The 26,108-nt window shown below is 42.4% G+C and overlaps 1 protein-coding gene across 1 annotated transcript; it reads right to left on the minus strand.

Moving 5' to 3' along the window:
- Window positions 1–3,221: 3,221 nt before the first annotated feature.
- On the minus strand, window positions 3,222–24,743 carry LOC118370514 (actin-related protein 3B-like). Its single transcript, XM_035755553.2, has 12 exons — window positions 24,504–24,743; window positions 23,647–23,702; window positions 23,087–23,211; window positions 22,689–22,799; window positions 22,270–22,365; window positions 12,635–12,742; window positions 9,169–9,312; window positions 8,701–8,874; window positions 7,912–8,004; window positions 6,139–6,264; window positions 5,892–5,975; window positions 3,222–4,181 (listed from the first exon to the last, which is right to left on the minus strand). Exons 1-12 carry the CDS (start codon window positions 24,545–24,547, stop codon window positions 4,086–4,088), a joined length of 1,257 nt encoding a protein of 418 aa, XP_035611446.1. The 5' UTR covers window positions 24,548–24,743; the 3' UTR covers window positions 3,222–4,085.
- Window positions 24,744–26,108: the final 1,365 nt, after the last annotated feature.

Raw genomic sequence — 26,108 nt, forward strand, 5'->3', positions numbered from 1 at the left:
CAGTTAGTGCTAAATACGGCTGCTAGAATCCTGACTAGAACCAAAAAATTTGATCATATTACTCCAGTGCTAGCCTCTCTACACTGGCTTCCTGTCAAAGCAAGGGCTGATTTCAAGGTTTTACTGCTAACCTACAAAGCATTACATGGGCTTGCTCCTACCTACCTCTCTGATTTGGTCCTGCCGTACATACCTACACGTACGCTACGGTCACAAGACGCAGGCCTCCTAATTGTCCCTAGAATTTCTAAGCAAACAGCTGGAGGCAGGGCTTTCTCCTATAGAGCTCCATTTTTATGGAACGGTCTGCCTACCCATGTCAGAGACGCAAACTCGGTCTCAACCTTTAAGTCTTTACTGAAGACTCATCTCTTCAGTGGGTCATATGATTGAGTGTAGTCTGGCCCAGGAGTGGGAAGGTGAACGGAAAGGCTCTGGAGCAACGAACCGCCCTTGCTGTCTCTGCCTGGCCGGTTCCCCTCTTTCCACTGGGATTCTCTGCCTCTAACCCTGTTACGGGGCTGAGTCACTGGCTTGCTGGGGCTCTCTCGTGCCGTCCCTGGGGGGTGCGTCACCTGGGTGGGTTGATTCACTGTTGTGGTCGGCCTGTCTGGGTTGCCCCCCTTGGGTTGTACCGTGGCGGAGATCTTTGTGGGCTATACTCGGCCTTGTCTCAGGATGGTAAGTTGGTGGTTGAAGATATCCCTCTAGTGGTGTGGGGGATGTGCTTTGGCAAAGTGGGTGGGGTTATATCCTTCCTGTTTGGCCCTGTCCGGGGGTGTCCTCGGATGGGGCCACAGTGTCTCCTGACCCCTCCTGTCTCAGCCTCCAGTATTTATGCTGCAGTAGTTTATGTGTCGAGGGGGCTAGGGTCAGTTTGTTATATCTGGAGTACTTCTCCTGTCCTATTCGGTGTCCTGTGTGAATCTAAGTGTGCGTTCTCTAATTCTCTCCTTCTCTCTTTCTTTCTCTCTCTCGGAGGACCTGAGCCCTAGGACCATGTCCCAGGACTACCTGACATGAGGACTCCTTGCTGTCCCCAGTCCACCTGGCCATGCTCCTGCTCCAGTTTCAACTGACCTGAGCCCTAGGACCGTGCCCCAGGACTACCTGACATGAAGGCTCCTTGCTGTCCCCAGTCCACCTGACTGTGCTGCTGCTCCAGTTTCAACTGTTCTGCCTTATTATTATTCGACCATGCTGGTCATTTATGAACATTTGAACATCTTGGTCATGTTCTGTTATAATCTCTACCCGGCACAGCCAGAAGAGGACTGGCCACCCCACATAGCCCGGTTCCTCTCTAGGTTTCTTCCTAGGTTTTGGCCTTTCTAGGGAGTTTTTCCTAGCCACCGTGCTTTTACACCTGCATTGTTTGCTGTTTGGGGTTTTAGGCTGGGTTTCTGTACAGCACTTTGAGATATCAGCTGATGTACGAAGGGCTATATAAATAAATTTGATTTGATTTGATTTGTATTTCTATGTTGGCCTGGTATGGTTCCCAATCAGAGGCAGCTGTCTATTGTTATCCCTGATGGGGGATCATATTTAGGTAGCCTTTTCCCACCTGTTGTTTGTGGGATCTTGTTTTTGTAGTGTTGCTTTTGAGCCCTACAAGGCTGTACGTTCGTTTGTTTCTCTTTACTGTTTTTGTTGCTGGTTCACATTCAAATATATTTATGATGAACCCAAATCACGCTGTGCCTTGGTCTATCCCTTTCGACGAGCATTACATGCTGATGATACTGTTATTTACTGTTGTGCCTCGTCTCTTACAACAGCTTTCCAGAACTTGCAAACTGCTTTTTATACTGTTCAACATACCTTGTGTCAATTGAAGCTTATCTTCAATACTGACAAATCTAAACTAATGGTGTTTTCTAAAGCAAGAAATAGACCTTTGAACCTACCTGTCAGGGCAAAGAGATTGAGGTTGTAACCGCATATAAATATCTTTGAATTTTAATTGATGACGGCCTCTTTTAAAAAGCATATTCAACAACTTACAAAACAATTGAGGCTGAAATTGGGATTTTATTTTAGGAATAAGGCCTGTTTTTCTTTTGAGCTAGTATCAGCTACATTTATGCCTTTACTAGACTATGGGGATATTTTATATGAATGCTTCCGCTCAGTGTTTGAGATCAATTAACACCCTTTACCATTGCACTTTGAGATTTATTTTAAACTGCGAAACCCTTACGCACCACTGCACTTTGTATACCAGGGCTGGCTGGCCTTCTCTAGTCACTCATAGGCTCAGTCACTGGTATACTTTTATTTACAAAGCCATTTTGGGTTTACTACCTTTTTATTTGGGCATTTTTATTGCTCAGAAATGTGGTGGGTACTCTCTTCGTTCGCTGGACTTTATCCTGATAACTGTTCCAAATGTCCGAACTGAATTTGGTAAAAGGGCTTTTATGTACTCTGCGCCATCGTCTTGGAACGCCTTACAAAATACTTTTAAACTGGAAGAACCTATCCCGATTGGTATTTTTAAATCACTGATGAATGATCTTGAGACTGATTCCCTGACCTGTCAATGTTTTTAATTTTGTTATACTATTTTGAATTCTATGGTTTTTACTAGATTACTTAGTAGTTTTTCATGTTTGTCTGTCATTTTTGTCATGACTTGGTGCTACCTATCTTGGCCAGGACGCTCTTGAAAAAGAGATTTTAAATCTCAATGAGCCATTCCTGGTTAAATAAAGGTTAAATGGGGCCTCCTGGGTGGCGCAGTGGTCTAAGGCTGTGCCACCAGAGACTCTGGGTTCAAGCCCAGGCTCTGTCGCAGCCAGCCGTGAACAGGAGGTCCATGGGGCGACGCACAATTGGCCTAGTGTCGTCCGGGTTAAGGAGGGTTTGGCTGGTAAGGATATCCTTGTCTCATCACGCACTAGCAACTCCTGTTGCGGGCCGGGCGCAGTGCACGTTATCCAGATCGCCAGGTGCACAGTGTTGCCTCCAACACACTGGTGCGGCTGGCTTCCGGGTTGGATGCGCACTGTGTTAAGAAACAGTGCGGCTTGGTTGGGTTGTGTTTCGGAGGACGCATGGCTTTCGACCTTCGTCTCTCCTAGCCCCCCTAGTAGCGATGAGACAAGATATTAACTACTAACGAAATTGGGGAGAAACTGCGAAAAATGCAAAAAATAAAAAGGTTAAAAATATATATTTTTCAATCACATTAGCTATCAATCAGAAACCACAAGCCATGAAGGTGCCAAGTACCTTTATTCACATTAGCGTCATACAGCAGTTTGATTTTTAGTGAGCACAGTTCCCTACGGAAATAACTTCTAGATACACAGAGATGTATAAATAAATACTTCAATGTCATTATATACCATAGATAATTTGTGGCTGACAAAAATAATTTAATAAATACTTTTGGACCTAATAAACAAAATCTCTCGAAATATCTCTTCTTTCACGTTACACTATTTCACGTCAATACGATCTACATCTTTATATAGCTGTTCTGATAATCTTTAATACAAATATAAACACATTTCTAAATTTGTTATATTGTAATATATAGTATCTTTATCTATATATTCTATATACAATTTCAAAGCATGACATTCTATGGATATTGGACAAATGTAACTTGGGCTGCTCCAGAATTAGCGTGGGTTGCCTTCCCACATGATTCATGCAGCCTGGGATGGGATCTAAAGTTAATATTAAGAGTTTACAGCGAAACTAAGAGAGTAGGTGCAAGAAAACAGTCTTCAGTTCATGGCTTCAACCAAAGTGTTCCAGTTTAGATGTTTTCTTGTTTAATTCTATTAAATAGTCTGCAATGTTGCTACACTGACAATATTGAAAATTCACTGTATGTGTGCTATAAGAGGTCTTTGTCTAATTCAATGACTCTTATCCTTCACATTTATTCTAATTAGTCGATACTGATTGTACAATATATTTTTGACAAATTCAATTGCACATCAACGTCTAAGGGGCTCTTGTGTGGTAGGTTAGAGTGCTATGGTGGTAAAGTAAGGACATCAATCACGATGCATGGACTGACCCCAGGCCGGGGTCAATAGCAGGTTCTGTAGGTGTGGGTTTTAGCATTAGGACATGGTACCAAAGACAGGGTTATGGCGGCAGATGCTGGGACCAAACTCATCGTAGTCCTTTTTTGAGTGACAAACCTGGAGAAACTCAGGCTGTGAAGGAAAGAAACAGAATACAAAAGCAAGGAGCAACAGGGGATTTATCTCAGTACTTTAGGCAGATGGAAAAAGGTTAGATAACACCAGATTAGAGGTCGACCGATTAATCGGAATGGCCGATTAATTAGGGCAGATTTAAAGTTTTCATAACAATCGGAAATCTGTATTTTTGGGCGCCGATTTGCAGATTTAAATATATATATATAAATATATACATATATATTTATACCTTTATTTAACTAGTCAAGACACTTAAGAACACGTTCTTATTTTCAATGACGGCCTAGGAACGGTGGGTTAACTGCCTTGTTCAGGGGCAGAACGACAGATTTTCACCTTGTCAGCTCGGCGACCTGCCTCTCTCTCATTGCACTCCACAAGGAGACTGCCTGTTACGCAAATGCAGTAAGCCAAGGTAAGTTGCTAGCTAGCATTAAACTTATCTCATAAAAAACAATCAATCATAATCACTAGTTAACTAAACATGGTTGATGATATTACTAGATATTATCTAGCGTGTCCTGCGTTGCATATAATCTGACTGAGCATACAAACATACAAGTATCTGACTGAGCGGTGGTAGGCAGAAGCAGGCGCGTAAACATTCATTCAAACAGCACTTGCGTGCGTTTTGCCAGCAGCTCTTCGTTGTGCGTCAAGCATTGCGCTGTTTATGACTTCAAGACTATCAACTCCAGAGATGAGGCTGGTGTAACCAAAGTGAAATGGCTGGCTAGTTAGCGCACACTAACTAGAGGGACGGGAGCTATACTGTTACACTGGCAATACTAAAGTGCCTATAAGAACATCCAATAGTCAAAGGTTAATGAAATACAAATGGTATAGAGGGAAATAGTCCTATAATTCCTATAATAACTACAACCTAAAACTTCTTACCTGGGAATATTGAAGACTCATGTTAAAAGGAACCACCAGCTTTCATAAGTTCTCATGTTCTGAGCAAGGAACTGAAACGTTCGCTTTCTTACATGGCACATTTTGCACTTTTACATTCTTCTCCAAAACATTGTTTTTGCATTATTTAAACCAAATTTAACATGTTTCATTATTTACTTGAGGCTAAATTGATTTTATTGATGTATTATATTAAGTTCAAATAAGTGTTCATTCAGTATTTATTGTTGTAATTGTCATTATTACAAATAAAATTAAAATGTAAAAAAAATTGGCTGATTGATCAGTATCGGCTTTATTTGGTCCTCCAATAATCGGTATCGGCGTTGAAAAATCATAATCGGTCGACCTCTACACCAGACACAGCATTATTACAGATGTTACAATCTTAATTTGAGCCAGTATGCTACAGCAGGAAACTAATCCTGCAGCAACAGGACATTTGAATTATTATGTAGATTTAATTCATGGACATTTTTTGTAGGAGTTGATCTATTTTTCATTAGGGCAAAGTCAGACATTTTAAACCTAGAATACACTATTGTGCAGGAAATAGTTCAGCAACAAAATAGTAATTAAATGAAGATCCTTTATCTGTAGGCTGAGTACTGTTTATATATTGATTCTATATATACATTAATACAGTAGACATGTAAGAGTGAATGATAATAATAATAATAACAGAACTTGTTAACCTTCGCAGTATGACCATGTAGAAAATGTAGTGTGTATGCGTGGGTGCGTGCTCTGTGTGTGAGTGTGTACATGTGCACTGTGTATGGTCTTTACCGTAGAGGCAAGCATGGATCCTCCAAACCACACGGCATAGCGCTGCATGTGGTGTGTAACCACCAGGACCTCCATGGGCTTGGGCTGAAAACAACAGGAAAGTAGACAGATTACCATCCATCCTGAGCCCAGTTCTACCCTGCATAACAATAGCCTGGACAATGTCAGATCTGTATTGCCAACTCCTATGATCGTTGTCGTACCAAACATGACCATAGGAGGCAGGAAAGCACGAACAGACACACACCTTTATCCTTCCTCCACTGAGCTCCTCACTCAATTTGAGCCTGGCGTCTACCGACCGCTTCAGGTCTCTCTGCAGCCGCCGGCCAAAGTCTCTGAACATGGTGGAACCGCCAGACAGGACAATATTCTGTAATGTGTCAGTACACAACACAACTATAGGGTGTCAGTTTTCTAGCCCATCAAAACAATAACAACACCTTCATTCACCAAAAGTAGTCAATCTTGCTAAACACACAATCAAGAGACACTAATTGGTGGGCGCTTATAGTTGTCCTTTTTTACACATACTGTATATTATACGCATGTGTGAATTGGAAATGTATTTTTTTAATATCCCAATTTCATTGAGACACCCATGGAGTATGGGGTCACAGCCAGGGTCAGTCATTATGAATGATGCATCTGGCGGAATTAGGGTTAAATGCCTTGCTCAAGGGCACATCGACAGATGTTCAATATTTTTGTGCATGCTTTCTGTGTCTAGTTAGGCTTCAATGTCATCACAGAATTAGGGCTTAATCACAAATTATTAACTGGGTGGTGCGAGCCCTGAATGCTGATTGGCTGACAGGTGTGGTATATCAGACAGTATACCATGGCTATGACAAAACATTTATTTTTACTGTTCTAATTAGGTTGGTAACCAGTTTATAATAGCAATAATGCACCTCGGCTTTGCGTCGTGCCTTGAAAGTTGCTGATAGAGAGAGAGAGAGAGAGAGAGAGAGAGAGAGAGAGAGAGAGAGAGAGAGAGAGAGAGAGAGAGAGAGAGAGAGAGAGAGAAAGGCTCAGGGAATATTGGGACAGTCATTCGACCTTAATTAAATATTGACGTTCGGCGATAATAGGGGATCAACCAGCGATCCTCCGCCATTACAGGTCGAGGGGGTCAATCGTTTGTTAACAAACTTTAGAGGCTTTGGGAGGAAATGTATCCCGTTGTTTGGATTGGGCTGAGCTGGAATAACTTCTGGAGCAATAAAAAAAGTACTGTTCTCCACCTATTTTTCATCCCTCTCTCCCTCCCTCTTTCCATCCATGTTTTGCCTTTCTGAAATGAATCCATTTATTACTCGTGTCAGAGGAGGAGATGAGAGCCCAGCAGCAGAGCGTTTTACTGCAGATGACCACCTTTCAATTTGTGAAGAAGATGGTTTAAGCTTATAGTCCACCTCAGGTGTTCTGACTCGTGGGGATAGTTAGGATGCTCAATGAATTGTTAAATTTATTCAATTGCCCAGAAGATTGCAATATTTTATTTTAGGCAGTTGGTTCACTGGGCTATTACAAGTTCAATGACTTGTCTCAATGTTTTTATAAATACCCCAGTTTGATGTTTTAATTTGATATGCACATGAGTGGCATGAAGATCATGGACATTTATAATACATGAGAGCAAGATCATTTGCACTGTGTTTAGAAAAAATATATGTTTTGTTGGTATGATCCAAGCTAAATGAAGACTAGAATGTGAACTGAAATGGCCATTGAATAAGTCAGGTGCCGTGTTCAAGCCGATGTTCCCTCATTGCCTCCAACAAGGCCAACATGCATCTACCAGTAAGATAACAAGGTGTACACTGACGCCTGGTGGACAAAATATGAAAAACTATTCAGAATCAAAACTGTCAATACTAAATGTATTGCAGAGCAAGTCTGACATATTTAAAATAATCTTCAAATCATATTATTTCTTAAATGAATTGTTAAACTGGAAAGACATGCATTTCCCCCATCACACAATCAATTGCAGAACGTAGTGTTGAAGCCATACCTTATATAGAGGTCTTCTGACATCTATTGGACAGTTCATTATAACCTCGTCAACTATATCTGAGATTGGCTGCATGAAGTCTGGGTTGGCAAACTGTAAAACACAGGAGCAGATATAGTGGGTATTACATGTGAATGTTTAAAGCAAGGTTCAATGCAGCTGTTTTTATCTCAATATCAAATTATTTCTGGGTAACAATTAAGAATATTACTGTTATTGTTTTTAATTAAAATATTAGAAAATAAACAAAACTAACTTCTTAGCAAAGAGCAATTTCTCAAGAAAGAATTTAGCTATGACTGTCTGGGAGTGGTCTGGAGAGGGGAAAACTGAAAACTAGCTGTTATTGTCAGTTAGGTTTAGAACTCTTTATTATTTTAAGTCTAACTAATTTACCACCTGGTGTTGTCACCAGGCTGGCCAAAACACCATCCCACCAAAACAGGCTGAAATATTAGGCTTTCTTTTCAAACAGCTCTTACACTAAAAAGGCATTATCATTCCAACCTCAGTGTGTAAATATGTATAAAACACATGGAAACCATGATTTTGACTGCACTGGGCCTTTAAATGAGAATAATCTTAAATTTGTCAACTTTATTCTGCATAACAATTATTTATCTTTTTTTTTACTGATATCTTACATGTCAACAATTGGTGCTTTCTTGAAGATACTCATTTCAAATTAGTAATTAATCCAACTGGATCCTTATTGGGTAACATGTTACTTCTTATAAATAGTGTAGCATAAAATAAACGCTACCCATTATTCAGAATATCAATGAATACCTCTGGATGAAAGAATATTTCTGGACCTAAAAAGCGTTCATATCCAACGTCTATGTGGAATTCAGATTTGTTGATGGCATTGATGCCTTTGTACTTCTTGATCCATTTCCCAGGGTCTGTGTCATATTTGGCAAATTCCTTCACAATGTCTGGACAGATGTAGCAGTACCTCTCCTGGGAAAACAAAACAACAAACAACAAATAAACAAGTGTGAGCTGACATTGTCCATTTATGTACTTAATGTAGCATCAGTCCAACAACCATTGGAGTCGTTCTGCCCCTGAACAGGCAGTTAACCCACTGCTCCTAGGCCGTCATTGAAAATAAGAATTTGTTCTTAACTGACTTGCCTAGTAAAATAAAGGTCAAATAAATTATATATATATTTTTTAAATTACACCAATCAAAACCTCTTAAAGAGGTCGCTAGGTGTTGCTAGGTAGCTTCACTACTATTCTCCTCCTTACCTTGACTGCCTTGGCTGTCTCCATGGACTGTTCTGGGGGGATGCCCACCTCCCTCTCTCTGAGGAGCTGCTGAATAAACAAGGTGATGTCTCGACCTGCTATGGGGATGTGTTTTATACAGCTCCCAATGACGTAGCCTTCAGCCTAGCACAGGACACATAAGTTACAATGACTCAAACAGTCAAGAATCCTAAATATCAAGTCAACAACAGGTTAACATAATATGATCCTGATCATGTCTTAAAGAGTTACTCTATACCTGCAGCATAACTATGAATTTGCACAACATGAAACACTTAAAGCTGCAATATGTATCTAGAAAACATTTAGAAAACAGCTGACAGTGAAGAAGGCATCTGAACAAGTCTATGAACGTGCTGTGACATTTACGTTAACAAGTACCAATATATCTCAATATGGGTACAGCACTTGTTTTTCACTGTATGGTATTCTATTTTATGGTATCCAATTCTATTTCATATATAGCCATAAAGAAAAAGTCCACATACGGGATCCCAGCAATCATTGAATTTGACACAGCATTTTAGTCATCATAAACAACAGACACAGAACTTCATGCCATATCACTTTACAGAGAGGGAGTTATATTTAGGAGAGTCATGTGCACAGGTGGTGCATCTCAATAAGCTAAAGTGGCTACTTCTCCTTGTTTCCTCTCTGCCAGCAACCCTGATTTTAAAAAGACAGGACAGCAACACTGATTTAAAAAGACAGGACAGCAACCCTGATTTAAAAAGACAAGACAGCCACGCTGATTTAAAAAGACAGGACAGCCACCCTGATTTAAAAAGACAGGACAGCAACACTGATTTAAAAAGACAGGACAGCAACCCTGATTTAAAAAGACAGGACAGCAACACTGATTTAAAAAGACAGGACAGCAACACTGATGTAAAAAGACAGGACAGCAACACTGATTTAAAAAGACAGGACAGCAACCCTGATTTAAAAAGACAGGACAGCAACCCTGATTTAAAAAGACAGGACAGCAACCCTGATTTAAAAAGACAGGACGGCAACCCTGATTTAAAAAGACAGGACAGCAACCCTGATTTAAAAAGACAGGACAGCAACACTGATTTAAAAAGACAGGACAGCAACCCTGATTTAAAAAGACAGGACAGCAACCCTGATTTAAAAAGACAGGACAGCAACACTGATTTAAAAAGACAGGACGGCAACACTGATTTAAAAAGACAGGACAGCAACACTGATTTAAAAAGACAGGACAGCAACCCTGATTTAAAAAGACAGGACAGCAACACTGATTTAAAAAGACAGGACAGCAACACTGATTTAAAAAGACAGGACAGCAACCCTGATTTAAAAAGACAGGACAGCAACACTGATTTAAAAAGACAGGACAGCAACCCTGATTTAAAAAGACAGGACAGCAACACTGATTTAAAAAGACAGGACAGCAACCCTGATTTAAAAAGACAGGACAGCAACCCTGATTTAAAAAGACAGGACAGCAACACTGATTTAAAAAGACAGGACAGCAACACTGATTTAAAAGACAGGACAGCAACACTGATTTAAAAGACAGGACAGCAACCCTGATTTAAAAAGACAGGACGGCAACACTGATTTAAAAAGACAGGACAGCAACACTGATTTAAAAAGACAGGACAGCAACACTGATTTAAAAAGACAGGACAACAACCCTAATTTAAAAAGACAGGACAGCAACACTGATTTAAAAAGACAGGACAGCAACACTGATTTAAAAAGACAGGACAGCAACACTGATTTAAAAAGACAGGACAGCAACACTGATTTAAAAAGACAGGACAGCAACACTGATTTAAAAAGACAGGACAGCAACACTGATTTAAAAAGACAGGACAGCAACACTGATTTAAAAAGACAGGACAGCAACACTGATTTAAAAAGACAGGACAGGAACACTGATTTAAAAAGACAGGACAGCAACACTGATTTAAAAAGACAGGACAGCAACACTGATTTAAAAAGACAGGACAGCAAGACTGATTTAAAAAGACAGGACAGCAACACTGATGTAAAAAGACAGGACAGCAACACTGATGTAAAAAGACAGGACAGCAACCCTGATTTAAAAAGACAGGACAGCAACCCTGATTTAAAAAGACAGGACAGCAACCCTGATTTAAAAAGACAGGACAGCAACACTGATTTAAAAAGACAGGACAGCAACCCTGATTTAAAAAGACAGGACGGCAACACTGATTTAAAAAGACAGGACAGCAACCCTGATTTCAAAAGACAGGACAGCAACACTGATTTAAAAAGACAGGACAGGAACACTGATTTAAAAAGACAGGACAGCAACACTGATTTAAAAAGACAGGACAGCAACCCTGATTTAAAAAGACAGGACAACAACCCTGATTTAAAAAGACAGGACAGCAACACTGATTTAAAAACACAGGACAGCAACACTGATTTAAAAAGACAGGACAGCAACACTGATTTAAAAAGACAGGACAGGAACACTGATTTAAAAAGACAGGACAGCAACACTGATTTAAAAAGACAGGACAGCAACCCTGATTTAAAAAGACAGGACAGCAACACTGATGTAAAAAGACAGGACAGCAACCCTGATTTAAAAAGACAGGACAGCAACACTGATTTAAAAAGGCAGGACAGCAACCCTGATTTAAAAAGACAGGACAGCAACCCTGATTTAAAAAGACAGGATAGCTAAAAGCAATATGGCGAATGCCCACAGGGGAATTTGCTTTGACCTGGAGGAGGGAAAAGCCACCTTGGTCTGTTGAGAAACAGTATGGGAGTCTTAGGCTGCGTTTACACAGACAGCCCAATTCTGATATTTGTTCCACTAATTGGTCTTTTGACCAATCACATCAGATCTTTTTCAGAGCTGATCTAATTGGTCAAAAGACCAAAGAGTTGAAGCATGTCCTGGGGTGGGGGAGTTCAACCCATGTTACAGGGATGTTTCTATCAGGGAAGGGATAGGATGGTTATAAAACGTCCCCTTACATGCCTTTCCTCATTGGATCCTCCCATTAACCCACAATGCCTTGGATCATGTTGTATATTGACATTCCTTTGAATTTGGACAGACACACAATCAAAACAGATCAATAAAGGAGTTAAGTTGGGCTTGCTAGCTGCTTCCACTCAAAAGAAAGACATTTCTGTTTTGTTCCCACAATTAAAGCTAAGCAACCAAGATGGCCTAGCTTTTCCTGAGGAATGCCAACACATTTTGAGGTTTATAATGCCTTCATAAGGTTGGCATAGCACTTCTGTCATGGAAGATTATGGCAACTCCAATGTTGATGGACGGTTTCATAACAGTTTAACGTGACATAAGACAACATTAAGCTTTCACGACAAGTGTGATTATAAGCCTCTATGACCTATTAGGCCCGAGACCTACTTTGTCATAGTGTCTTTTAACAACAAAAAAACGTTGATATGCTTTTGTTACCACAGGTATGGCGTGGGTGACTCCATCTCCGCTGTCAATCACGATTCCTGTCAGTGTTCGCTCGCCTACTTGTCTAGACGTCCATGATGCTGCCAGGGCCAGAACTGCCTGAAATGAACCAGTACAATAACTGAGAGACAGATTTCAATGTGATTAGACCTAGGGCTGTGGCGTTCATGAAATATTGTAAACATGTTTAGAATCTCCAAGCCTCCACGCATACATGCCGCTGATGTATGCCTTTGGAACATCTACATTGAAAAAAAGTCTAATAAACCCATTTAATAAAACCACAATAAATCCATTATTTATTTTAGGCAAGTCTAAAGAAACATTATGATATGAAGAAAATGTATTTCAGAGAACAAAATATGAGTTGGCCTACTGTATGTTATCTGGCTGGCTATGCGCCCTGCCATAGGCTGTAGACTAGTTAATTTAGCAGACAAGATATGCTTATAGGTCCCGTGCCATTATTTTATATTATATGATTTTATAGTAAGAAGAATATAATTGAACTTGGCGGAATAAAATAGAAAGGATATTTTTCCCATTCCGGAGCAATTTTGAGAGTAAAAGTGATCATTTGAAACAGGTCCTATATGCTAAACTAGATTTAGAGTTAATTGGCTAATTTAGATGTGAATGATACAAATCTTAGATTGTCTTAAAAATCAAAACATATTTGGGCTGCATGAAGCTACTATATGCAACAAAAAGTCACAAAAAAAGCTTACACTCTGTTCCTTGCCTCAGGCTGCACACCCTGTTCTCTCATCAAGTGGTCATATATTCAACCACCAGACTATTCTCAAATTACTCTTGTCTTTACTAATATGGAGAATTTTTTAAATTTAGAATGGCCCAATATCAAATGGATAGGAACAACAGGAGGCTGCTGAGGGGAGGACGGCTCATATTAATGTACGGAAACAGCGCACATGGAATGGCATCAAATAACTGTAACCATGTGTTTGATGTGTTTGATACCATTTCACTTATTCCTCTCCAGCCATTACCACAAGCCGTCCTCCCCAATTAAGGTACCATCAATGTTGTGTTGTAGGAACAGGGGGCAGGGGAAAAAAGACATAATCCGTATGCACTCGAATAGCAAATAGAGGCTGCTTTCCCAGATTAAATCATACTGAGGCTAGTCCGGTTTTATAGCAGAGCAGCTGAGAAATAGACCTAAATATAGTAGCAGCTGGGATCCTCCTCTTTTTAGTGGCAACCATCAAAAACTCTGCTATCACACGGGATTGCATATAGAAATGTCTGGGCTTATAAGAACACTTATTTCACTTCACGCATCAACCACTGTTTGAGGAGCATGCAGCCTATCACTGCATGACAGGTGATATTCCACCCAAACTCTCTATGCTATGGGCTCTCCAACCATGTTTCTGCAGCTACCCAGTGCTTCATTTGGGAAACCAAATTAAATATGTTTGGGAATAGCGATAGTAACATGTTTTCATAACGCAACACATTTATTTAACTAAAACTGTTGACAGCCCCTATTTCTGCGTGCTTGAAAAAGGAATGAAGGAGAGGAGATGGACAAATTCACTATAATTGTAAGCTAACTCTGTAAAGCCACCCTGCACAATCAATGAACCAACAGCATCACCTAGGCCTATATGTTCTCTCCCAGACTCATGGATTGATGTTTGGAGCATATCATAAGGTAACCAGTCCAACCAGTATGAATAGTACAGTCCAGATTCAAAGGTGATTGCTAGAATTTGTTTAATTTTGAAGTATAGGCTAGAACAGTTATGTACCAAAAACATCCAGAATCGATATATGGTTTTTTAAAAATGTTTTTCCACCTTGCATAATATGCAGTAGGCTATTAGGTTATGTATTGTCCAATGCCATAATCATTATTTTAATTCAGGTTTATTTTTCGGGCTTTGGCTCATATCGTATACAGTGTTTTCGGAATGTATTCAGACCCCTTGACTTTTTCCACATTTTGTTACATTACATCCTTATTCTAAAATGTATTAAATAAAAAAATCCTCAGCAATCTACACACAAAACCCCATAATGACAAAGTGAAAATGGGTTTTTAGAAATGTTTGTAAATTTATAAAACAATAAAAACAGAAATACCTCATTTACATAAGTAAATAAGACCTTTTGCTATAAGACTCTAAATTGATCTCAGGCACTGTATGTTGAACAGAGAGTAGCAGTAGCGTAAAAGAGGGGTTGGCGGGTGGGACACAATGCAGGTAGCCGGTTAGCCATTTGATTACCAGTTCAGGAGTCTTATGGCTTGGGGGTAAAAACTGTTGAGAAGCCCTTTAGTCCTGGATATGGCACTCCGGTACCGCTTGCCACGCGGTAGTAGAGAAAACAATCTATGACTAGGGTGGCTGGGGTCTTTGACAATTTTTAGGGCCTTCCTCTGACACCGCCTGGTGTAGAGGTCCTGGATGGCAGGCAGCTTAGCCCCCATGATGTACTGGGCCATATGCACTACCCTTTGTAGTGCCTTGCGGTCAGAGGCCGAGCAATTGCCATACCAGGCAGTGATGCAACCAGTTAGGATGCTCTCGATGTTGCAGCTGTAGAACCCTTTGAGGATCTCAGATCTTTTTAGTTTCCTGAGGGGGAATAGGTCCTCTCCACGACTGTCTTGGTGTGTTTGGGCCATTCTAGTTTGTTGTTGATGTGGACACGTAACGTAAACAACACTGCTAGCTAGCCAGCTAGCCCCCCGAATAGCAGCACTGTAGAAATTATTACACCTTGATTAGTGTAGTGTCAACAACGCAGCTACTGCCAGCTAGCCTACTTTAGCAGTACTGTATCATTTTAATCATTTTAGTCAATAAGATTCTTGCTACGTAGCTTAACTTTCTGAACATTCGAGACGTGTAGTCCGCTTGTCATTCAATTTCCTTGCATTAGCGTAGCCTTTTCTGTAGCCTGTCAACTATGTGTCTGTCTATCCCTGTTCTCTCCTCTCTGCACAGACCATACAAACGCTCCACACCGGCGTGGCCGCGACCACCCTAACCTGGTGGTCCCAGCTGCACGACCCACGTGGAGTTCCAGGTCTCTGGTAGCCTCTGGAACTGCCAATCTGGCCAACAAGGCAGAGTTCATCTCAGCCTATGCCTCCCTCCAGTCCTTGACTTCTTGGCACTGACGGAAACATGGATCACCACAGATAACACTGCTACCCTACTGCTCTCTCCCTCGTCCGCCCACGTGTTCCTGAGAGCTTCTGGTCAGCGGGGTGGTGGCACCGGGATCCTCATCTCTCCCAAGTGGTCTTTCTCTCTTTCTCCCCTTACCCATCTGTCTATTGCCTCCTTTGAATTCCATGCTGTCACAGTTACCAGCCCTTTCAAGCTTAACATCCTTATCATTTATCGCCCTCCAGGTTCCCTCGGAGAGTTCATCAATGAGCTTGATGCCTTGATAAGCTCCTTTCCTGAGGACGGCTCACCACTCACAGTTCTGGGCGACTTTAACCTCCCCACGTTGACTCATTCCTCTCTGCCTCCTTCTTTCCACTCCTCTCCTCTTTGACCTCACCCTCTCACCTTCCCCCTACTCACAACAGGCAATACGCTAATGACCTCATCTTTACTAGATGCTGTTCTTCCACTCTCATTGACTCCCCTCCAAGTCTCCGACCACTACCTTGGCTCTCATCCAACACTTCCCACACTGCCCCTACTGATGGTATCGCGCCGTCCCAACCTTCGCTCTCTCTCCCCGCTACTCTCTCCCTCTTCCATCCTATCTTCTCTTCCCTCTGCTCAAACTTTCTCCAACCTATCTCCTGATTCTGCCTCCTCAACCCTCCTCTCCTCCCTTACTGCATCCTTTGACTCCCTATGTCCCCTATCCTCCAGGCCGGCTCGGTCCTCCCCTCCCGCTCCGTGGCTCGACGACTCATTGCGAGCTCACAGAACAGGGTCCGGGCAGCCGAGCGGAAATGGAGGAAAACCGCCCCCTGCGGACCTGGCATCCTTTCACTCCCTCCTCTCTACATTTTCCTCCTCTGTCTCTGCTGCTAAAGCCACTTTCTACCATTCTAAATTCCAAGCATCTGCCTCTAACCCTAGGAAGCTCTTTGCCACCTTCTCCTCCCTCCTGAATCCCCCCTCCCTCCTCCTCTCTGCAGATGACTTCGTCAACCATTTTGAAAAGAAGGTCGATGACATCCGATCCTCGTTTGCTAAGTACACCGCTGGTTCTGGCCCTACCCTATGCTCTGACCTCTTTCTCCCCTCTCTCTCCAGATGAAATCTCGCGTCTTGTGACGGCCGGCCGCCCAACAACCTGCCCGCTTGACCCTATCCCCCCCCTCTCTTCTCCAGACCATTTCCGGAGACCTTCTCCCTTACCTCACCTCGCTCATCAACTCATCCCTGACCACTGGCTACGTCCCTCCCGTCTTCAAGAGAGCGAGAGTTGCACCCCTTCTGAAAAAACCTACACTCGATCCCTCCGATGTCAACAACTACAGACCAGTATCCCTTCTCTCTTTTCTCTCCAAAACTCTTGAGCGTGCCGTCCTTGGCCAGCTCTACCGCTATCTCTCTCAGAATGACCTTCTTGATCCAAATCAGTCAGGTTTCAAGACTAGTCATTCAACTGAGACTGCTCTTCTCTGTATCACGGAGGCGCTCCGCACTGCTAAAGCTAACTCTCTCTCCTCTGCTCTCATCCTTCTAGACCTATCGGCTGCCTTCGATACTGTGAACCATCAGATCCTCCTCTCCACCCTCTCCGAGTTGGGCATCTCCGGCGCGGCCCACGCTTGGATTGCGTCCTACCTGACAGGTGTCCTAGTCCCAGGTGGCGTGGCGAGAATCTGTCTCCCTCACCACGCGCTCTCACCACTGGTGTCCCCAGGGCTCTGTTCTAGGCCCTCTCTTATTCTCGCTATACACCAAGTCACTTGGCTCTGTCATAACCTCACATGGTCTCTCCTATCATTGCTATGCAGACGACACACAATTAATCTTCTCCTTTCCCCCTTCTGATGACCAGGTGGCGAATCGCATCTCTGCATGTCTGGCAGACATATCAGTGTGGATGACGGATCACCACCTCAAGCTGAACCTCAGCAAGACGGAGCTCCCTCTTCCTCCCGGGGAAGGACTGCCCGCTCCATGATCTCGCCATCACGGTTGACAACTCCATTGTGTCCTCCTCCCAGAGCGCTAAGAACCTTGGCGTGATCCTGGACAACACCCTGACGTTCTCAACTAACATCAAGGCGGTGTCCCGTTCCTGTAGGTTCATGCTCTACAACATCCGCAGAGTACGACCCTGCCTCACACAGGAAGCGGCGCAGGTCCTAATCCAGGCACTTGTCATCTCCCGTCTTGATTACTGCAACTCGCTGTTGGCTGGGCTCCCTGCCTGTGCCATTAAACCCCTACAACTCATCCAGAACGCCGCAGCCCGTCTGGTGTTCAACCTTCCCAAGTTCTCTCACGTCACCCCGCTCCTCCGCTCTCTCCACTGGCTTCCAGTTGAAGCTCGCATCCGCTACAAGACCATGGTGCTCGCCACGGAGCTGTGAGGGGAACGGCACCTCAGTACCTCCAGGCTCTGATCAGGCCCTACACCCAAACAAGGGCACTGCGTTCATCCACCTCTGGCCTGCTCGCCTCCCTACCACTGAGGAAGTACAGTTCTCAGCCCAGTCAAAACTGTTCGCTGCCCTGGCCCCCAATGGTGGAACAAACTCCCTCACGACGCCAGGACAGCGGAGTCAATCACCACCTTCCGGAGACACCTGAAACCCCACCTCTTCAAGGAATACCTAGGATAGGGTAAGTAAGGGTAAGTAATCCTTCTCACCCCCTTCTCCCCCCAACAAGATTTAGATGCAAGTGGCTGTTCCACTGGTTGTCATAAGGTGTATGCACCATTTGTAAGTCGCTCTGGATAAGAGCGTCTGCTAAATGACTTAAATGTAAATGTATGGACACCAAGGAACTTGAAGCTCTCAACCTGCTCCACTACAGCCCCATCGATGAGAATGGGGGCGTGCTCGGTCCTCCTTTTCTGGTAGTCCACAATCATCTCCTTAGTCTTGGTCACGTTGAGGGATAGGTTGCTATTCTGGCACCACCCGGCCAGGTCTCTGACCTCCTCCCTAGGCTGTCTCGTCGTTGTCGGTGATCAGGCCTACCACTGTTGTGTCGTCTGCAAACGTAATGATGGTGTTGGAGTCATGCCTGGCCATGCAGTCGTGGGTGAACAGGGAGTACAGGAGGGGACTGAGCACGCACCCCTGAGGGGCTCCAATGTTGAGGATCGGCATGGCAGATGTGTTGCTACCTACCCTCACCACCTGGGGGCGGCCCGTCAGGAAGTGCAGGATCTAGTTGCTGAGGGAGGTGTTTAGTCCCAGGATCCTTAGCTTAGTGATGAGCTTTGAGGGTACTATGGTGTTGAACGCTGAGCTGTAGTCAATGAATAGCATTCTCACATAAGTGTTCCTTTTGTCCAGGTGGGAAAGGGCAGTGTGGAGTGCAATAGAGATAGCATCATCTGTGGATATGTTTGGGCGGCATGCAAATTGGAATGGGTTCTAGGATAATGGTGTAGATGTGAGACATTACCAACCTTTCAAAGCACTTCATGGCTATGGACGTGAGTGCTACGTGTCTGTAGTCATTTAGGCAGGTTGCCTTTGTGTTCTTGGGCACAGGAACTATGGTGGTCTGCTTGAAACATGTTGTTATTACAGACTCAATCAGGGACATGTTGAAAATGTCAGTGAAGACACCTGCCAGTTGGTCAGCACATGCCCGGAGCACACGTCCTGGTAATCCGTCTGGCCCCGCAGCCTTGTGTATGTTGACCTGTTTAAAGGTCTTACTCACGTCGGCTACGGAGAGCGTGATCACACAGTTGTCCGGAACAGCTGATGCTCTCATGCATGCCTCAGTGTTGCTTACCTCGAAGCGAGCATAGAAGTGATTTAGCTCGTCTGGTAGGCTTGCGTCACTGGGCAGCTCGCGGCTGTGCTTCCCACATGCTGTGGCGATGTTTATCAGCAGAAGGGACTGGGATACTAGTCAGGCTCGAGGCAAAGATGAACGGAGCAAAGTAAAGTGATATCCTTGATGAAAACCTGCTTCAGGGCGCTCAGGACCTCAGACTGGGGCGAAGGTTCACCTTCCAACAGGACAACGACCCTAAGCACAAAGCCAAAACAATGCAGGAGTGGCTTCAGGACAAGTCTCTGAATGTCCTTGAGTGGTCCAGCCAGAGCCCGGACTTCAACTCGATCGAACATCTCTGGAGAGACCTGAAAATAGCTGTGCAGCACCGCTCTCCATCCAACTTGACAGAGCGAGAGGGGATCTGCAGAGAAGAATGGGAGAAACTCCCCAAATACAGCTGTGTCAAGCTTGTAGCGTCATACCCAGGAAGACTCTAGGCTGTAATTACTACCAAAGGTGCTTCAACAAAGTACTGAGTAAAGGGTCTGAATACTTATGAAAATGTAATATATATTTTTTAATAAATTTGCAAAAATGTTTTTTTTTTAATGTTTTTGCTTGGTCATTATGGGGTATTGTGTGTAGATTGATGAGGAAAAAAATAACATTTAATCAATTTTAGAATAAGGCTGTAACAGAACAAAAAATGTTTAAAGTAAAGGGGTCTGAATACTTTCCAAAGTCACTGTATAGGCCTATGAGTATGCATAAGCTTGAATATGTGTATGGTGTTCTAAATGCAATGTCTTAAATGTTTTGAATAAATCATCATCTTATAAAGAGCTGTCCATTTTCAAACTAGAGATCTTCATGGATCCACCTGTACCCGAATACCCGAGACCGAGTTCCAGATCCAGAATTCTAAATAATGTCATGGGTCTAGATTGGATCTGTTGTTATGTTGTGATTGATGAGAAGCTCATGCACAGCTGCAGCCTCAATTAGCCTAGCTAGCTAATCTTAACTAGCTTCTCCCAGTTTGATGAAGTCAAGACAGGTACTCTGTAATCATTTTTCATGATAAATAACCTAACTATGGCCGCTATTAGTCTACTATAGCGCGAGTCGGATTGGTTGGATGCTGCTCTCGTCTCTCCCTCCGCCCTGCTCCAAATGTCACTGGCTCACAGTAGGGCCCCTCTCCCGCCTGCTAGAGCGGCACCTCTCACGCTTTATCAGCTCCAGTTAAGAAAGTATCTTAAAACAAGACTTTTCTGCTACTTCCCTCACTCGATTCGGCCCGGGCTATGTCTACACAGAACGGGTCTAATTGTCCTTGGGTCCTGTCGAAACAGGTCTCTATATTTACAAAATGTATTTATGCATATCTGTTCCGTGTGGGAAAGCCTCAGGTCAATTTCGGAACGGGTCCAATGTTTTTTAACCATGAAGACCTCTTCTACCAACGCATGTCCAGATTGCATAAGAGGAGATTACCGTGACTCAGCGATCACATGGAATTTGACTTTCATCATTACTGCCATTGTGGCAGTAATATCGTCACAACAGCCCTAATTGGACCTCACCTTCATTAACATCTTTATGCATCCACTGATCTATCAAGTGTTTAAACATACAGTACCAGTCAAAAGTTTGGACACACCTACTTATTACACTGTTAGGAGGAGACTGCGTGAATCAGGCCTTCATGGTCGAGTTGCTGCAAAGAAATCACTACTAAAGGACACCAATTATAAGAAGAAACTTGCTTGGGCCACGAAACACGAGCAATGGACATTAGACTGGTGGAAATCTGTCCTTTGGTCTGATGAGCCAAAATGTTTGTGTAGGTGAACGGATGATCTCTGCATGTGTGGTTCCCACCATGAAGCACGGAGGAGGAGGTGTGATGGTGTGGGGGTGCTTTGCTGATGACATTGTCTGTGACTTTAAAAAAATTCAAGGCACACTTAACCAGCATGGCTACCAAAGCATTCTGCAGCGATACCCCACCTCATCCCATCTGGTTGCGCTTATAGGACTATAATTTGTTTTTCAACAGGACAATGACCCAACACACCTCCAGGCTGTGTTAGGGCTATTTGACCAAGAAGGAGAGATGGAGTGCTGCATCAGATGACCTGGCCTCCATAATCACCCGACCTCAACCCATTTGAGATGGTTTGGGATGAGTTGGACCACAGAGAGAAACAAAAGCAACCAACAAGTGCTCAGCATGTGTGGGAACTCCTACAAAACTGTTGGAAAAGCATTCCAGGTGAAGCTGGTTGAGAGAATGCCAAGAGTGTGCAAAGCTGCCATCAAGGCAAAGGATGGCTACTTTGAAGAATCTCAAATAAAATATATGGATTTGTTTAACACATTGGTGGTTAGTACATGATTCCGTATGTGTTATTTCATAGTTTGATGTCTTTACTATTATTCTACAATGTAGAAAACAGTAAAAAATCAAGAAAAACTCTTGAATAAGTAGGTGTGTCCAAACTTGACTGGTACTGTATATTTCTATCTAGGCTTACATGGAGTGAATGGATGATCATATCAAATACATTGTTATAATAATAAGACATCCTCAATACTTGTACTATATACTACTGAATGGGGTCATTGGGGTATTACACCTCATTAACACCACCGCAGATCAATAGTGTGAATGGGACATTATTTCTGTTGTACCTGCACTGCGATGTACAGGCCTGGGACATTAAAGGTCTCAAACATGATCTCAGCCAGATACTCTCTGTTCTCTGGCGTGTTCAACGGAGGCTCTGTCTGGGGACACAAACGTAAAAAACACTATACAGTCCAACTGACTAAGAGCAATAACAGCAAAGCTACAAAAGAATACAATTTAAATGAGGTCTTACAAAAACCATGCACCTATTGACTGTTTTCATTTTGAAAAACATTGACTAAATTCAGAATGGGCAATGGGTGCATTCATTGATATTTATAAATACTGAAATACCAGTTTCAAAAATAGAAAAATAAATACCAATACCTCTATTTCATTCCCATATATGTTATAACAAACAAAATATGTGTTATGGTGTATACTGGGGTATATAATACCTTTACAATAAACTGTCTCTCACCATAAGGAAGCTATGGTCTTCAGGCTCTGCCCGCAGATACTTGAAGATGATCTGCTCCATGAACTTTTCCATCAAATCCCAGTCTTCCACCATCCCATGTCTGATGGGCCACTTTGGAGACAAAAGGCCACATGGTTACAACTCAAAACCACCCCTGTGGGCGAAAACTGGTCGAATCAACGTTGTTTCCATGTCATTTCAACCTTCAACCTAATGACGTTGAATCAACGTAGAAAACTGCTAGGGTTAGCAAAAAGTAATCAACGTAAGGGCACTTTGTCTTTTTTTAACCTAAATCCAATGACATGGTGAACTATTTTTTTTAAATTCACATTGAACTTGACATTGAACTGATATCTGTGCCCAGTGGGACAGATCCTATGAGTAGGATCAATCACCTTAGTTGCATAGTTGGGCTTATCAATGCCTTCATCTCCTATAAAGAAATCCAAGTCATCCACTCCCTTCACAAGTCGCCTCTGTGCCTGGTCTCCTACACCGGCTGACTCTCGTATCGCGATGCCTGAAATGGAAACACATAAGGGTAACGAACAGGTGTTACATTCTTCTCTAGACCTCCCGTCCATCAAGTCGATATACATGGACAGATGACGTACCAAGGCCCATATGTTCACACAGCTATCAAGCATATTTTAGGACTTTGTGTTCAACAAAGAACAGATCAAAACAGTCTGAAACTCATTTGTTGTCCGTTCCCTTGAGAAATGAATTGATGGTAATGAGTGAAATGACAGCTGGAGTGCAGTAACTTGCTCAAGGTTACACAGCCGTGTGATGAGATGGGAGGCTACACTGCCTTTAATTAGTGCTTTCCCAAGGCAGAGCTTGATTCAATCCAAAAACCAAAACTCCAAAACTGATGTAAATAAAGTAATCTTCAAGTTAGAAGTGGATAGTGTTTAAAACATCTGCAACATAAGCTATACAGTATACTTACAGGATGGCATGATAAACTGTGGCTCTGTGTTTCCAGCATATCCAATCTTGGTGTACCTGCATTCAAAGAAAAACAGCACAAAGTCATCATAACACAGCAAAGATTACAATGTTTGCCCTTAACCATTGTGCAAATATACAACTGAATCATTTATTTATTTTCTGTACCATGGACTAAGCAGAATGCATTTGTCAATATATTCTCTACCGATCAATTTGCGATTAACCTTTCAGAAACAACCGAAACCTTTAGCAATTAGTTCCCTGTAATAAATGTACAGTATCAGGTTCTGTCTCGACCCCAGCCTTTCTAATTAAGTCAAAAACTTCCTGTTTAACCATACTAATTCATCAAGGAGGAAAAATGTATCTCCTCTAAAATGTATATTGTTAGCCAAAACATGCAGCTGTTTAATTCATAGAGATCTTGGAAAATGTACCGCCCACAGGCTGAGTTATTCATCAAGTTAATCACACCTGTGAGTTTACAGGCCTTCGGATTCAGAAAACAGTAGGCTCATCTACAGCTAAATAAGTTTTAGAGGACACTACAGCAGTGGCCAATGGCACTTTATTTACATTAAATGGCATATATATATATATAACATCTTAGCTATAGACCTAAAAAACATTAGAAAGTATGTATATTATTATATATTATACCTTATAACATTTTTAATAGTATTATTTAATATTATTCTCAAGTAAACTTTGCAGGCAGGTGCTTTCCACTTGGGTAAAAAAGGTTGTCTTGATTGGTGGCATAACATAGCCTAACGTTAGTAAATGTCCTTTTCGAGGCACATCACATACTGTATCTTCAGAGCAAGCGTAGCTGTTTCAAGTAAACAAACTCACCCTGTCCCACAATCTATCACGCAAGGAGGTAGAGGAGTTGCCATGCTCGTGTTGACTGACGATTGTCCTATCGATACTAGAACACCATAGATGATTTGCAACAACTGTATCGGTTAGTTTAAACCCAATGTATGATTGAAGGTTGGCTACACGGCTGATTGCACTGCCCCGTGCTCGCTTATTTCCCTGTGCCGTTATTTATATTACAGAATATCCATTATATTGACCAGATACTCAAGTGGCCGCTCTAACAATGAAAATAAATGTCTTCAAAAATGGAAGGCAGTGGGGCGGGGGCACGATTAGGTGGGACCCTTCTAGCCAATGAGAGGGCAGATACGCACAACAACAGGCACAACTCCAATATAAAGTGTTTTTTTTCCAAAGTTGCCAGGATGTCAAAGTGTCCTACTTAAATCAGTACACTCGCAACAACATAGGCATTACGAAACTTCTAGTCGATCAAATAAGCCATACGTAGAAAATAAACCATTCACATTTTCGTTAACCAAGTTCAACACTCTCTCGTTGACCTCCATACAAAAACTCCTCGCTTTGGTGAGCGAAAAAACATAAAACGCCACCTGCTGGAGAAGACCGATTTTGGGCCCAGTTATCCCTCTCGCTCTGCCTCTTTCTCTATGTTTCTATTTCTAGTAGTTTGACAGCGAGAGTACTTCCCGAGTCAAAGGGAAAATTGAAAAAATAAAAACAAGCTGTCTGGCTCCGTTCTCCACTTGAGCTTAGTAGGGAATGGGAATTTGCACAATTGACCGTGAGTGCGTTTCTCATTCGAAAATGCTCTGTCATGTAGTGATTGCTAATACAGGATCAGATGTTAGGCTACAGAAAAAAATGCTTTATTGAAACCTGTGAAAGTATTCTTGAAAATAATGTTTCGCTAAATTATATGGCAAAGGTGTATGCAATTAAATAACCTTGTAATTTTGTGAAGAAGCTGCAAAAAAACTAAATACCACGGCACCAATTTATTTCCATACTCACACCGCAAGGTGGCATCTGAATCCTACTGTTACCTCTCTGGCCACGAGTTGTTAGGCAACCTTGTTTGTATTGTTCACGCGCCCAATGAAAAGGAGGTGACGAATGTTCTGTCACACAAACTAATAGCCGTTATTCTTGATAACGTTGGGATTAAGAGCAATCATACTAAACTATTTTTCATTATGTATTTCATTATGTCTACCAGAGAGGCACGATAACGATCCTGTAACCATTTCAATAACTCATCTATGCCAGATATTATGGTACATTTTCAAAAAGCAAGAAGATTATTTGAAAATGCGCGTTATTTTTCCTGACAGCAAGCAAGAGAAGCTGACTACATAAATGACAGAGAATGGTGCACAAATATGTCGCAAACGAATCTATAAGTGTAAAAAAAGTATCTGACGAAAGGTTTGTAAGAAACTCATTTGATGTCATGACGATATATGGACTTTGCCACCACCGTCACGTGCGCATTTCCCATCAACAGCGCACAATTCCGTCAAGTCTTTTCCCCAATGTACACTAGCTCATTTTTACACCAGCATACACCTAATAACTTACCTGTTTGTCTTCAACATTGCTACGCGCAATCAA

The sequence above is a fragment of the Oncorhynchus keta genome, chromosome 4 (genome assembly GCF_023373465.1).
Source record: "Oncorhynchus keta strain PuntledgeMale-10-30-2019 chromosome 4, Oket_V2, whole genome shotgun sequence".
In the NCBI taxonomy this organism is placed as follows: Eukaryota; Metazoa; Chordata; class Actinopteri; order Salmoniformes; family Salmonidae; genus Oncorhynchus; species Oncorhynchus keta.